This window comes from Periplaneta americana, chromosome 11, assembly GCF_040183065.1.
Source record: "Periplaneta americana isolate PAMFEO1 chromosome 11, P.americana_PAMFEO1_priV1, whole genome shotgun sequence".
Lineage (NCBI taxonomy): Eukaryota > Metazoa > Arthropoda > Insecta > Blattodea > Blattidae > Periplaneta > Periplaneta americana.
In genome coordinates this window covers 2,530,001-2,546,112 of record NC_091127.1, presented here as the reverse complement: position 1 = coordinate 2,546,112, position 16,112 = coordinate 2,530,001, and the positions used below count along the sequence as shown (strand labels likewise).

At 33.5% G+C, this 16,112-nt stretch overlaps 1 protein-coding gene across 1 annotated transcript in view; it reads right to left on the bottom strand.

Annotated features, from left to right (window-relative positions):
• Window positions 1-14,568, bottom strand: part of LOC138708672 (uncharacterized) — a 106,093-nt gene extending 91,525 nt beyond the window's left edge. The window contains exons 1-3 of the mRNA XM_069838759.1: window positions 14,510-14,568; window positions 10,886-11,126; window positions 9,020-9,164 (exon numbers count right to left, since the gene is read on the bottom strand). Coding sequence (XP_069694860.1) covers window positions 9,020-9,164; window positions 10,886-11,126; window positions 14,510-14,568 — 445 coding nt within the window. The remainder of the gene's footprint in view (window positions 1-9,019; window positions 9,165-10,885; window positions 11,127-14,509) is intronic.
• Between the last annotated feature and the right edge of the window lie 1,544 nt (window positions 14,569-16,112).

The window sequence follows — 16,112 nt, the reverse complement described above, 5'->3', positions numbered from 1 at the left end:
TACAAGACTGATTCCCTGGTCTGTAATTTTCCGAGTACAGCTGTGTATTCGATATTAAGAACTACAAAACTTAAGAATGTTTGGTGACATTATTACCATTAAAAATTAAATATTATTATAGTTAATGCAACACATAATGGTATACTGATGATATGAAAGTGAAACCTTTTGGAGCCTTAAGTAAGCAGACGCAGAGAAAGAAGATTTTGTACCAGATCTTCATTTCTATAATATACTGAGTAACGACTCTATATATATATATATATATATATATATATATATATTACTGAAAACTATAAAACTTACGTAACAGCGTGTTCATCGACGGATGTTGCGTCAACATTTGTTGAGACTATAAATTAGGAATGCCTATAACATCGATATCAACGTGAAGTTTCGATTTTATGCACGAGAACCTATAATCTCATAAACTTCTTTCCGTCTGAGTTACGGAATACGCGCTGGTTCGACTTATCATGGGGGAAGAAAAGTTACGAAATCTCGGCCATTGTATCGGACCGGTGCCCATCTAGCATCGTGATGAATATGGAGAGCTACAACAGGTAGCGAAATGCGGTTTCCAAAACCAGTTATAACGGCTCGGGGGAACTTCGTGCTCACCATAGATACTGGGTAGATGATCGTTCATCTCCGCTGAGGCATGTGAACTTGCCAGCAATCGTCTGGCTGGTCGATGTTGGTACTTCATGGGCTTTCGGGCCCATAAATTATTATTGTTATTATTATTATTATTATTATTATTATTATTATTATTATTATTATTATTATTACTTACTTACTTACTTACTAAATGGCTTTTAAGGAACCCGAAGGTTCATTGCCGCCCTCACATAAGCCCCCAATCGGTCCCTATCCTGTGCAAGATTAATCCATTCTCTATCAGCATATCCCACCTCCCTCAAATCCATTTTAATATTATCCTCCCATCTACGTCTCGGCCTCCCTAAAGGTCTTTTTCCCTCCGGTCTCCCAACTAACACTCTATATGCATTTCTGGATTCGCCATACGTGCTACATGCCCTGCCCATCTCAAACGTCTGGATTTAATGTTCCTAATTATGTCAGGTGAAGAATACAATGCGTGCAGTTCTGTGTTGTGTAACTTTCTCCATTCTCCTGTAACTTCATCCCGCTTAGCCCCAAATATTTTCCTAAGCACCTTATTCTCAAACACCCTTAACCTATGTTCCTCTCTCAGAGTGGGAGTCCAAGTTTCACAACCATACAGAACACCCGGTAATATAACTGTTTTATAAATTCTAATTTTCAGATTTTTTGACAGCAGACTGGATGATAAAAGCTTCTCAACCGAATAATAACACGCATTTCCCATATTTATTCTGCGTTTAATTTCCTCCCGAGTGTCATTTATATTTGTTACTGTTGCTCCAAGATATTTGAATTTTTCCACCCCTTCGAAGGATAAATCTCCAATTTTTATATTTCCATTTCGTACAATATTCTGGTCACGACACATAATCATATACTTCGTCTTTTCGGTATTTACTTCCAAACCGATCGCTTTACTTGCTTCAAGTAAAATTTCCGTGTTTTCCCTAATCGTTTGTGTATTTTCTTCTAACATATTCACATCATCCGCATAGACAAGAATCTGATGTATTATTAGTATTATTATTATTATTATTATTATTATTATTATTATTATTATTATTATTATTATTATTATTATTATTATTATTATTATTTCGGCATCTTACATTATCACTTCAGTTACTTCTTAAATTTAACACGTCATTGAATGATTAAAATGAATTAACGTCGAAGATTTACGAAATCAAATCCTATGTATATGTCTGTGGCCCGGAGAAAAAAGGTCTTAAGTAAAAATGTTATACTTTTCAGGAGAGCAGTAGAAAGATTGAAATTGGTGTCAATTATAGAGTTGTTTTAATTAAGAGGTTTTCTTGGATATTATTTATTTATATTTCTTCTAAAATAGGTAATGTTGCTCATTTAACAATCTTCTTGATTATTTCCAAAAATAGCCGCACTTAAGTCCTTTTAAGACTAGAATTCAAACTGAGTAGAAGGGACTATTTAAACATAATACCTTTTTCATGTCAAAATAAATGAGAAATGTAAATTATTAGGAATGCAAAATGGGTCTTAAACAATTATAGGACTGTTTACCCTGGTGCTTAAAGTTTTAAGAGGAAAGGGCATCAGTATGTGATAAAATGGCTAAAATACAAGTTAGGCAAGTAAACATGTGATGGTTTGTAAGGAATAAAGTATTAAATATTCTTAAGTCCTTTATTCTGTGTGTGTTCGGTTCAAAAAGTACTTAGGACATTTGGTAACGCTCTATAAATCCAGTCAGGAGTCTTATTTGACTTTAGCCGATTTTTTTTTTTTTTTTGCAACTCATTTTTAATTTTCAGAGAAGTCTATATTGTATCTTAAAAGTATTTATTTCAGTCACTGACTTCACAACATATGTTTAAGGTGCTATACCTTTACATTACATGTTTAAAGGACGTATGAACGTTTTCGTTGGTTTACGCCAACATCATCAGATACGAAGTACATTTCAGCAATATCAGTGCTCTCTACATAATATCTACAAATACAAAACATATTTAGTGGCATGCAAAATGAGACATATTAAAAACCAACATTGCTGTGATACACATTGACATTCTTACATGACTGCCTTGATTGTCACTTACTTAAAATACACGTATAGATTACAAAAAATATTGATTTTATATATATATATATATATATATATATATATATATATATATATAATCAATATATATATAAATGCAAGTCTTCACATATGACATAATAAAATGACATGATTTAAAAGTGATAAAAATAATAAAATATAAAACTAAGATAAAAAGTATTATGAATGTGAAGAGTTGCAAAATTACAGTAATTACATTTATTATATTCCTATTTCTGTTTCACAATAATGTATATAGCCGTTTTACCAAATTGTAGAGAATTGTTTCCGCTTCCAAAAATATATAAACATCTCATTTTCACAGAAAATTGACTTAAGACCTTTTTCCTCCCGGCCACAGAAGTAAATCTTCTAGAAATATGGTTATAATTCTATTATTACCAAACCAAGTTTCATGCATTGCCTCACAAACTTCTGGCTGCATATGCTTCAGTCACACCTTTGTTCAGGGATCAGCCTGCAGATCACTAACCAGGCCCTTATATGGGGTGCTGGTGCCAGGAAGTCAAAAGGAGGATAGCAATGACAAATAGAAAAAGGAGCATCTTCTGCGGATCTCTGGAAAAATAACTAAGGAAGAGACTAGTGAAGCGCTTTGTGTGGTGTGTGGCATTGTATGCGGCAGAAACATGGACAATAGGACGAAGTGAAACTAGAAGTATTTGAAATGTGGATATGGAGAATAATGAAGCCTGTGAAATGGCCAGATATAATAAGAAAGGAAACTGTGTTGGAAAGAGTGGGTGAAGAAAGAATGATGCTGAAACTGATCAGGAAGAGGAAAAGGAATTGGCTGGGTCACTGATTAAGAAGAAACTGCCTACTGAAGGATGCACTGGAAGGAGTGGTGAATGAAAGAAAAGTTCGAGGCAGAAGAATGTATCAGATGATAGACGACATTAAGATTTACGGATCATATGCGGAGACTAAAAGAAAAACTAAAAATAGGAATACTGGAGAACGCTGGATTTGCAGTGAAAGACCTGCTCTTGGGCAGAAGAGTATGAATGAATGAATAAATGTATTTATTCATTCATTCATTTGTTTATTTATTTATTTATTCAGTCATTTATTTATTTATTTTTATATTTATTTATTTATTCATTTATTTATTCATTCATTTATCTATTTATTTATTTATTTATCTAGTTATGTATTTATTTATTTATCTAGTTATGTATTTATTTCTTTATATATTTATTCATTTATTTATTTATTCATTCATTCATTCCTTTATTTATTTATTTATTTATTCATTCATTCCTTTATTTATTTATTCATTTATTCATTTATTTACTTATTTATTTATCTATTTATCTATTTATTCATTTATTTATTTATTTATTCATTCATTCCTTTATTTATTTATTTATTTATTTAGTCATTCATTTATCTATTTATTTATTTATTTATTTATTCATTTATTTATTTATTTATTCAGTCATTTATTTATTTATTCATTTATTCATTTATTTATTTATTTAATCATTTATTTATTTATTTATTCATTTATTTATTCATTTATTCATTTATTTTCTCATTTATTTATTTATCCATTTATTTATTTAGTCATTTATTCATTCATTTATTTATTTATGTATTTATTCATTCATTCATTCAGTCATTCATTCATTTATTTATGTATTTATTTATTTATTCATTTATTTATTTATGTATTTATTTATTCATTTATTCATTTATTCATTCATTCATTCATTCATTCATTTATGTATTTATTTATTCATTCATTTATTTATGTATTTATTTATTCATTTATTTATGTATGTATTTATTTATTTATTTATCCATTTATTTATTTACGTATTTATTTATTTATTTATGTATTTATTTATTCATTTATTCATTTATGTATTTATTTATTTCTTCATTTATTATTTTTCATTTATTTATTTATGTATTTATTTATGTATTTATTTATTTATTTATTTATTTATTCATTTATTCATTTATTCATTCATTTATTTATTTAATCATTTATTTATTTATTTATTCATTTATTTATTCATTTATTCATTTATTTTCTCATTTATTTATTTATCCATTTATTTATTTAGTCATTTATTCATTCATTTATTTATTTATGTATTTATTCATTCATTCATTCATTCATTTATTTATGTATTTATTTATTTATTCATTTATTTATTTATGTATTTATTTATTCATTTATTTATTCATTTATTCATTTATTCATTCATTCATTCATTCATTCATTCATTTATGTATTTATTTATTCATTCATTTATTTATGTATTTATTTATTCATTTATTTATGTATTTATTTATTTATTTATCCATTTATTTATTTACGTATTTATTTATTTATTTATGTATTTATTTATTCATTTATTCATTTATGTATTTATTTATTTCTTCATTTATTATTTTTCATTTATTTATTTATGTATTTATTTATGTATTTATTTATTTATTTATTTATTTATTTATTTATTTATTTATTTATTTATTTATTTATTTATTTATTTATTTCATCAATCTTTGTTCACGTCATGGCGGATTAGATGTATTCCAGTTTTTAATCCGCCATCACTCTCTATAGAAACGTTACAAGAACTAATACAATTGAAGAGTCCACTGCAAGAATGATGGATGTCATTTGGAATACATTTTGCAGGAGAAGCAATTGAAAGTTTGAAATGCTTAGCGCTCAAAGCTTAACTGTGATTTTCCGATCATTACTGGACAATGACTATCAGTGTTAATGCCATATAACTCTGTATGTACATTCTATATGTCTTAAGCTATGCATTGACAGTCTTGGTTCATTTTCTTCAAGAAAGTGACATCCATCATTCTTGCAGTGGACTCTTCATATTGAACCTATAAGTATCCTCTGTACACCGTAATAATAATAATAATAATAATAATAATAATAATAATAATAATAATAATAATAAACTAATAGTAAGTATCGCTCTTGTGTTTAATAAATGGGGATGAGGGTAATAAAATAAACAGTAGCGCCGGTATTTGCCCTTGAATGAGTCGAGAAAAAATCTAGAATAAAATCTCAGCTAGGCAACCTGTCTCAAACGGAACTTGAACCAGGAGCTTCTAGCAAATACTGTAGATACTAATACCGGAAAGCTGGCTGTCATATGTGCGACATCGACTAACAGCGCTCCAAGCGGAAAGGTTTGAATAAGTTGACGAGAGGGTCGGCCGTGCGAGAGGAGATCGAAACATTTCTTGTGTTGCCTGCAGCGAGCTAGAAGCACAGTCTACATAGACTGTGACAAAAGTAAGATACAGTACTACCAGTTCTAATATAACCTATGCATTCTACAGAGTCACAAACTTTTAAGTAAGCCCTGATTGTTGTATTTTTATATTCCTGGCCCTAATATCGTAATTGTTATTTACTAGCAAATATGATTACAATATAAAATGTTTCGAAATATAATATTGTAAGCCTTATAAAGCACAAAATTTATCTTGTTACAGATAACTTGGAGAATGTTAGAACTCCAAAAAGAGAAAAAAATTCGTCTGAGAAAAAAATACAATTTCTTACTAACAAACTAAGGAATGCGCAGAAAATTATGTCAAGACAAAGGAAACTCATTCAAACCCTAAGAGCTGACGTACAAAAATTGAAAAAATCTCATTCATCTTTAGAATGTGATCAATCGCTGGTAGAAGATTCATTTCTTAAATCTCAGTTGAAGCTAAGAAAAAGAAAGCCTATGGGAAGGCGATACACCGAGTATGAAAAAAAATTTCGCACTGGCATTGCATTATTATTCACCAAATGCATATCGATACTTGAGGAAGACTTTCTGTCTGCCGACTATTCGCTCCTTACGTAATTGGCTTCAACAATTGGGTGTGGGTCCAGGTTTCAATGGGCAATAATGCAACTGCTTAAGATAAAATCGAGAAGTCTGACACCAGCTCAGAGAGTTGTTTCCATTGTACTTGACGAGATATCTTTGAAACAAAGTTTCTCGTATGATGCAAAATCAGATTTATTCGATGGCTTTGTAGAATTTGGACCGTACGAGAGTCAAAATCAAACAGAAAGTGGAGAATTGAAACCCGCAAATCAGGCTTTAGTATTTATGATTAGGGGCTTGCAAACCAACTACAAGCAGATAATAGGATATTTCCTACCTAATAATTCCACGCCCGGTGATGTTCTAAAAGATCTTCTTTCCGAAGCCATCCGCGAGGTTAGTAAATATGTGGCTAATTTCCTAAAGTAGTCGTTAGTGACCAGCCAGCCAGTAATATTAGAATGAGGAATTTATTGGGATGCGAGGTTGATAAACCATTTATTGAAATAGATGGAGAAATTGTGTACTTCTTGCATGACACACCACATCTCCTAAAGTCAGTACGAAACAACTTTAAGCGGCACGACCTTTCGTACAAAGATGAAGTATACAAGTGGCAACATGTTGTTGAACTGTATAATAAGGATAAAGATATGAATCCACGATTATGCCCAAATTTGAGACTAAATCATATAGAACTTCCACCTTTCTCGCCCATGAGGGTTTGTCTGGCTGCACAGGTGCTAAGTCATTCAGTCAGCAAGGCCATAAAAACTCATGTGTCGTTTCAGTCACAACCTGAAGAAGCTCTTCAAACAACTGAGTTTATAGAGCTAGTGGATCGTGGATTTGACTGTTTTAATTCATCGACCATGAACGATGCTAAATCCTCACGCAGGGCTTTACAAACTACTTCTTGTCATTGAACGACTCTACAAAAACTGGAAAGTCTGTTTTCAAAATTAAAAATTCTGAGCGAAAAAAGACAAACCCACCTTGCTTTAAGGGTTGGATACAAAATATAATAGCTCTACGTCACTTGTGGAGAGATCTGGAACAAAATTTTAACTTTCGGTTCCTGCTTACAAGACGTATAACACAAGACTGTATTGAAAATATTTTCTCTGTCGTGCGTTCTAAGGGTGGTTATAACATTACCCCTGACAGCTGTAAATTCAAGTCTGCCGTCAGAGGAATTATGAGCTGCCAGCTCTTAACACCTTCAGAGAAAGGCAACTGTGAAATTGAAGTTAGTGATTTTTTAGTTACGAAGAAGGAGATTGAAGAAAGTTCATTTAGAATCTGCAGTGATTATCCAGCAACAGAAAACAGTTTTGTAGAAATCGCTGAACTTGAAGAGGACAATCATGATCAATGTATGATTCCAGATAATGCATTAACATATGTGACAGGGTGGGCTTGTAGCAGAATACCACATGAAATTTTCAAACTGGAACTAGCTAGTTTCAAATCTGAAAACTTGACAGGCATTTATCAGCATATTGCAAATAAAAAGTATGACAGTGCTAATTTTCTAATTCCCACAAGTTATTAGTTTCTTTATCTAAAATTATTAGATCAACATTTCACACGCACTTTAGAAAAATTCTTTCATCAAGCAGACAAGGTGTAAAAACCAAGTTAATGGCCCTTACTTTTAAACAAATAGATCAAACTAATTCAGTATGTAAAGATTGTAAACATGTTTTCGTTAATAAGTTCCTTAACGTAATGATCAATTGTTTTGTAAAAAATGAATGTGACAGAGTAAGTTGTAGAACAGTGACTGGAAAAAAGAACAGAAAGGCTAAAAGAGTAATGCATCAGTAACCTGGAGAATAGAGAGTTAATGGGACAATTAAAAAGTATGTGCAGTAGCTATACTGTAGCTTTAATGATGTTTTTCACCAATGTGATATCTCTTTTAAAACATCTTATAATATTATTATTAGCATCATAATGTTCGTTCAATAGTTATGACAATTAAATTAACGAGAATGTAAATCTGACCGTTCTGTACTGATTTCTTTAGCTCTCATGTAATATCTAGGAGGGGTTGGAAGGAATTGTGGTAGGCCTATATAGTAATAGGCCTACCACAATTCCTTCCAACCCCTCCTAGATATGTACGTAATCAAATACAGTAGAGAGCTTCGTACGTTATTTGAAGCAATGTTCAAACCAAGCCGCTAGACAGCGCTAGTGTTCTCGTGTCGCCGCCCGACACCATGTTAATCGCGTTGCTTTCCGGTATTAGCTCTCTACAGTATTTGCTTCTAGCTACTTAATCAGACGCACTGACCGCTCCTTCACAGCCCTGAACTCTTGCCACCCTCTCAAGTTGCGCGTTTGTCATTGGTTTAGGTTAAATCCAGCGAAAGTGAGCAAAATTGATACACAGGTGTCGAGCGTCGCGATTCGTCAGGTACAGTGGAGGTCCAGGCAATAGAATTGACACGAGATGTACTTCCGTCACTGTGATGGATAGGGCCGAACAAGCACTTGAAGACTGCCATCGATCTGAAACCCTCGCGTCCTCCAGCAAGATTACCGGTACCGCCACGACCAGCTTCCGACTGGGCCCCTGATACTATCAAAACAGACTCTGGTCTCTGAGAAACAGCGATGGAAAGAAAAGTCCTTCTGACATGTTTACAAATAATCTCTTCGGAAGATTTACAACATCCTTCCAGATACAAAAAAAAGATATATTCTACAAGCTGGGTTCAAGACAGGTTATTATCCATTTTGAATCTTGCGTACACCACTTTTAACACTTGAATATAATTAATTTATGAACTCGTGGACTTACTCGTGCTAAATATGTAAGTTAATATTTGTCCGGCTTACAGCTGTTTCAGTGCTTCACGCACCATCATCAGAGCCTACTAGATCGCGGCGTCATACTCGAATTTCTCTGCCTGTTAAGTGGGTGTGTTTTATTGTTGGAAGGCGTTGAAGTGTGGAGTCGAATAGTGTGTGTGTACTGAAATTGATCTGTGTGTTGAGGATTTGATCGGGGTGTGTTTTAGGGTGTTTGTATATTTCGTATTGTTCTACTGTGTTGAGTTTTTGGTTCTTGGGTTGTATGTGTAGGATTTCCATGTCCGTATTTATGTTATTGTGTATATGGTTAGTATTGGTTATGTGATCGGCGTATGTAGATGTATTATGTCCTCTGGTTATAGCTTTAATGTGTTCTTTGTAGCGTGTTTGGAATGATCTGCCTGTCTGTCCAATGTAGAACTTGTCGCAACTATTACTATTACATGTGAGTTTGTATACACCTGTGTGGTCGTATTTATTTGTTTGTTTTTTTTGTGTGTTGAGATGTCTTTGTAGTGTATTTTCTGTTCTGTATGTTATGTTGTATTTCTGTTTTATGAATGAAAATGCGATCTTGTGTGTGCGTTTTTTTCAACACAAACACAAACAACAAACACAAAAATACACAAAACACAACACAAACACAAGAACACAAGAAATACATCACACTAACATACGAAAACAAAAGCACACATAAGATCGCATCTTCATTCAGAAAACAGAAATACAACATAGCATACAGAACAGAAAACAGAACAGAACATATCTCTATACTGTGATCAAACAGTGGTTTTCTTCCTGCTCACAAGGAAGTAATGCCATTGTTTAAAACTTCTGTCGTACGTAATTTTGACGTATAATGGATAAACAATTGATCCTCACTACTTTTCCCGCCAAGAGGGCACCTCCTTCTTCTAGCTATGCCTCCGTCTTTCAGTTGCTGACTATAGTAGTCGTGACAGCAGGTTGCAACTTACACGCTTGGCCAACTTATTATGAGATATAATTATTTGGAAGTGTACGTCAGATTTACGTATCAATAGTATTAATAGAAAAATTTTTGTTAGTGCAGTTTATTTATTCCCTTAAGTGTGTTTTATCTAACAAAGTAACACTGGATGAAAACTCACGTGGTGATCGACACTACTCTGCAGATCATAGATGAAAGTTCAGATGATGATGCTGATGATGACGCTGAAGGCAATGTAGAGATTGAATATGAAACTTGTAACAATGATAAGGATCTAAGATACAGTAGGAGAGATTGAGAATCACGTAGAAAGCAAGCGAATGGAGAAAGAAGGCAAAAAACAGGAAGAAGAGAAGAGAAGAGAAGAGAAGAGAAGAGAAGAGAAGAGAAGAGAAGAGAAGAGAAGAGAAGAGAAGAGAAGAGAAGAGAAGAGAAGAGAAGAGAAGAGAAGAGATGAGAAGAGAAGAGAAGAGAAGAGGGCAGAGGGCATGCGGGAAGAGGGCACCAGGGCACCAGGGCACGAGGGCAGGAGGGCACCAGGGCACGAGGGCACCAGGGCACGAGGGCACCAGGGCACGAGGGCACCAGGGCAGGAGGACACCAGGGCACCAGGGCACGAGGGCACCAGGGCACGAGGGCACGGATGCACCAGGGCATCAGGGCACGAGGGCACCAGGGCACCAGGGCACCAGGGCACGAGGGCACCAGGGCACGAGGGCACGATGGCAGTGTGGTGAGGGGAGTGGGAGAGAGGAGAGGAGAAGATATTTTCATAACTCTAATAAAAGTTTTCAGGAATACTTCATATATGGAGCTTAAATCCATTGCACTTATCAGCATTGACTTGAAATAGCTATTGCTTCACTCCCACATGTAAAACCGACTGATCGTTCTGACATTGTTACTTGCGTTTTCGCATTGGAATTCAAAAACTGAAGATGTATAAGTTAAATAAAAAGTATTTAGCATGAAGAAAACCATTCAGAGGGGTAGGCCTATGTTTCATTATTATGGAAGCAAATAACTTCCAAAATGTCTGGTATTCTTCATTGGAAATAAATTTGAACTTCTAATGAACTTAGTTAGCAGCATTTGCTGCACAAGCCACTAGTATAATGTAATATAATATAATTTAAATTATTTAAGTTATTTGAAGGGTTCAGAACCATAGTGGGCCAAGCGCCATTTACTGAATACGTAGAAAACAAGGGTTAGAATTAAGTTATTACCATAATTCAATGGAAACCTATAACAAGTAAAATAAAGTATACACATTAAATCTAAATGATGTCAATGTTCATTAAACTATGGTTTCATGTAATAAAAATTAAGAAACATGTTAAAGGAATTGTTATTGCACCAAATGAGTGTCTCTGTACCAAAATGATCGCATTTTAATTATTTAAATACAATTTAAATTAAGTAACATATTAAACTATTATCCTTCTATCAAACACGAATGTTCCCTGGATCAAATGTCCTATTTTAATTATGTAATTACTTTATATTTATTTCTAACGGGTGCAGCGGAGCGCACGGGTACGGCTAGTGGAAAATATACTTTAAACTACAATGGGAAATGCCTATTAAATTTCGCAAGCTTCAAACAACTGAAAATCACTAATACATTCTTTAAACGCAAGGAGATGCATAAATAACATGAAGTTTTAATTTATTGCAGCATTTTGGTCTTTTATTTATACTGTCTTCTATGCCAGAATGGCCGTAGATATGAGCCTCATGAGATCAGTAGTTGGAACCGCGGTTGTGTCTGCATTCTTTGACCAGATGAAGAATAGAATTGATGAATCTACCAGGACTTCAACAGCCTTTGTAGGAATATTCCTATTTTCATTTGTAATTTTCTAGTATTTCTTCAAAATAGTTCCATAACTTCAGAAGAAATATATTTTTAATTTTTCAACCGTATTTTGAAACGTTTCTGCCTTTTGGAAGTATTTAACATGTTCTATCATTTAAGTAAAATTGTCCAAGATGTGAATTGCCAACTAATCTATATTGTTCGTTACGAATGTATAGCCCAAATATTAGGGAAAGATAAAACGCCCCGAATAGAATAGGCGATGGAGGGACATGTAAGTCGCAGATGTTTTTAAGTATCAGCAGAAACCCAAAATTTTTGTTTCGAACTCAATCGTCACGAATGTCTAAAATATCACATTATGCATTATTCTTTGTTAGAATTAATATGGAAATTATGTAGGACAATTGGACTCTGATATAACTTCAAATCCAGAACGGGACACTTTTCTAGTCGAATGCAGTGTAGGCTACTAAAATACTTTCCGACCCAATTGGCCGAGCAATTTTCTAGTGCTAGTAGCATCGCTGAAGTCAGACGTTTCTGTGGAAATGTCGCTATAAACTTGTCTCAAGGACGGTGCAGAGATGTTTCACTTTCCACTAACAATTTGTGTGTTTTAAGCTGTTCCAACATGCAATGCCATGGTACTAGAAATGGAAGATATTAAACATCCTTAGAACTTAAAACTTGGAGTAGCCCTACTTGTTTCTTGCACAGGAACTATGGAAAATGGAATAGGTGTAGCATTGAAATCCTATAGAGGAAGATCGAATGATCCTACGTGCGGTTATGGGAGGTAGATTTAGTGTATTTAAAATAACTGTAAGAGCTATTCCATCTCAAATCGACCGAAATATAGAGAAAATTGACCTTACAAATTTCTAAATACAATGAAACTTTTTTTTTCTACGTAGAGAACTGTGATACAATGCTTTGTGCAAAATTTGAGGCATCAGAACTTCATAGTGTTTAAATTAAAAATATTTAAATTTATTGTATTTTCATAAAATTAGCAACTTTAAACTGTTGTAGCTCCGAAACCCTTTCACCCAATGATCAAAATCATGGTTTATTTTGATGCTGAGAAATTAAAGTTTATATTGACATATATACAGATTTTCTTACTTTTTATGGAAATGGAGAAATTTAGATTTTTCCTCATTAAGACGCCTTTGGCTAGGAAAAAAACATTTTAAAAATATATAGTTAGATTCCGCTTTGAAAGTACAAATAAACACTTATTTTTACTGATGGTATGTTGATAAGAAAGTATTGAAAATATCAAATAAAGAAAATAAATAGTACGCGCGTGAACTAACCAGCTGACTGTGAGACGGGAGGTAGCCGACACAAGCAAGGCCAGGAGACAAACACGTGATGTTTCGTCTAGTAGCGCATAGCTGGGCTAGCTTTATCGCAAGTTTTCATAAACACATGAGTAAAATGGTGCCCAACGCTCGCTTATCTTCAGCTCTCGGCCAGTGCGTGCAGTACTGCGCCGTTCAAATCCAGGCGTGTGAAAATAATTTATTGCCATACCACTAAGCAAACAATGCCGAATCCCTCTTAACAATGCAAGGTTTTTTCTCAATATTTTTTTACATTTTTACAAATGAGCAAAAAGCCTGAAAGTAAGTAAAATCAGATTATCTGTCTCTCTGTATACAATAGAAATATGGATTACTTCTTAACATAACCTACCAAATGTCAGCTTCAAAATGAGCTCTCGTTCAATGTTCTGCAGTAAATGGTTCCAGAGTTCTGAGCGCTGAAAGAGGCTTGTTTTTATAAAATAGGCTACGCTAATTTTGTCGCTCAACAATACGAAAACCGTTTGACTTTCGATAGTATATTTTTGCAAATGCACTCTCCTCAGCACCTTGTATAAATAGGGGAAAAATTAGAGTACTAAAAAAATGCGAGGTTTTTTACTGATCGATTTCATATGGAATAGCCCGTAGTATATTGCTAGCCGAACTTGCTGAAAATGCTTAGTTCCATACTGAACGCTACTTTATTACTTACAAACAAGCTCGTAGTGCACGTCATCGGTCTACTATCGAACAACTTATTACAAAATATTGCTCAATGCCTCCCCTGAGCCTGCACACCATGACTTTTCGGCGTATCCTGTTGGAAACTCCTGGAATACTTATCTCATCATTGTCTTTGTGCATAAAGAATGTCTTCAGTTTTCGAGATTTGATCGTGGACCCTCGGTTTCGAAGACCGATGCGAGGGCTGTCTGTGTGAAGAGATCGCGTTCTAATTGGCTGGTCCCCTCCCCTCCCCCCCCATAAATCAGGCGGGCTGGAGTGGCGCGTGTCGGCAATTACTTGGCTCTGCGACCTTTCGAGGCTCGAGCCAACACCCCACTTGTCTGGAACTGGTGCATGACTGCGCGTCCGTTAAACAAGCGGAGCAGCCATTCTAACAGTGGAGTTTTACGTGCGTTGCAAATGGACTTCGTTTACTAGTATAATGCAACATGGCACACAGATTGACCGACATTCAACTTTCATTTCGCGTCAGCATTTCTCAAACTGTGGTTCGCAGACGGCTACTGTTTCTCGAGGTATAGCGTGATAGGCCATAATACTGTTTCCTTTACCACAAAGGAAAAGTACAGCTAATTTAAATTTCGCCTATTTTGGACTAAATAATTAGCAAAAATATTATTTTCTTTGAACAATACTTTGAAATTACTTAATTTAAATTTGTTGTACAATGACAGCTTCCCATTGTATTTCTGCTTTCCTACAAAATGTCATAATTTTTTCCTTATCTGTTGATAATGCCAGGTTATATATACTGTGACCATAAATTATATCATTTTTAATATTTTGGAAAAACTTGAATTTTTTATCATCACGTTAGCATTTCCTATACCTGAATGGTTGCCGACACTACTAATTTAATCATATCTTCAGTTCTTGGGTAATTCATTAATTAATTAATTAATTAATTCATTCATTCATTCATTCATTCATTCATTTATTTATTTTATTCCATAGATCTTACATGAGCAATAAAGCTTTAAGATGTGCAACAAGTCAAAATTTTACAATATTACAATTACAATTTTTACAAATTTTTATAGTTTTACAATTTAGTAATTTTCTACAATTTTTACAATTTTGTGCAATTTTTTTACAATATTTTGGCGAGATGTAGTGGTGTGGTTCACAGACGGCTACTGTTTTTCGAGGTATAGCTTGATAGGCCATAATATTAACTGTTGTCCTTTACCAAAAAGGAAAAGTACAGCTAGTTTAAATTTCGCCTATTTTGGACTAAACAATTAGAAAAAAATATTATTTTCTTTGAACAATACATTGAAATTACTTAATTTAAATTTGTTGTGAAATGACAGCTTTCCATTGTATTTCTCCTTTCCTATAAAATGTCATAAATTTTTCCTTTATCTGTTGATAATTCCAGGTTATATATAATGCGACTAAATTATATCATTTTTAATATTTTGGAAATACTTTAATTTTTCATCATCACGTTAGCATTTCTCTACACCTGAAGTGTCGCCGACACTACTAATTTAATCATACCTTCAGTTCTTAGGTAATACCAATCTAATGATGAAATTTGGAAGTATATTAGTTATGCTGAACCAAGTATATTCTAATCAGCACAGGAAACCATTCAGAAAATTTCTATCCTGATGATGGAACCTTCAAGTAGTTATTATTGAATTTCAAAGTTTATAGAACCCTATTTTATCCGAAGATATATGAAGGCTGTCTTATGAAACATTAAAAATAATAGAGATATTAAGTCTGAAAGTCTCACTTCAGTGAGAGATACAAAATGAATATTAATACATGGGAAGTGAAAGGACTTCTTTTTGGCGCTAGGGGAACTTCATTTAAGTTAACCGAAAGCATTCTCCTTTCTCTTAAATTTTCTAATGAGGACATTAACGAA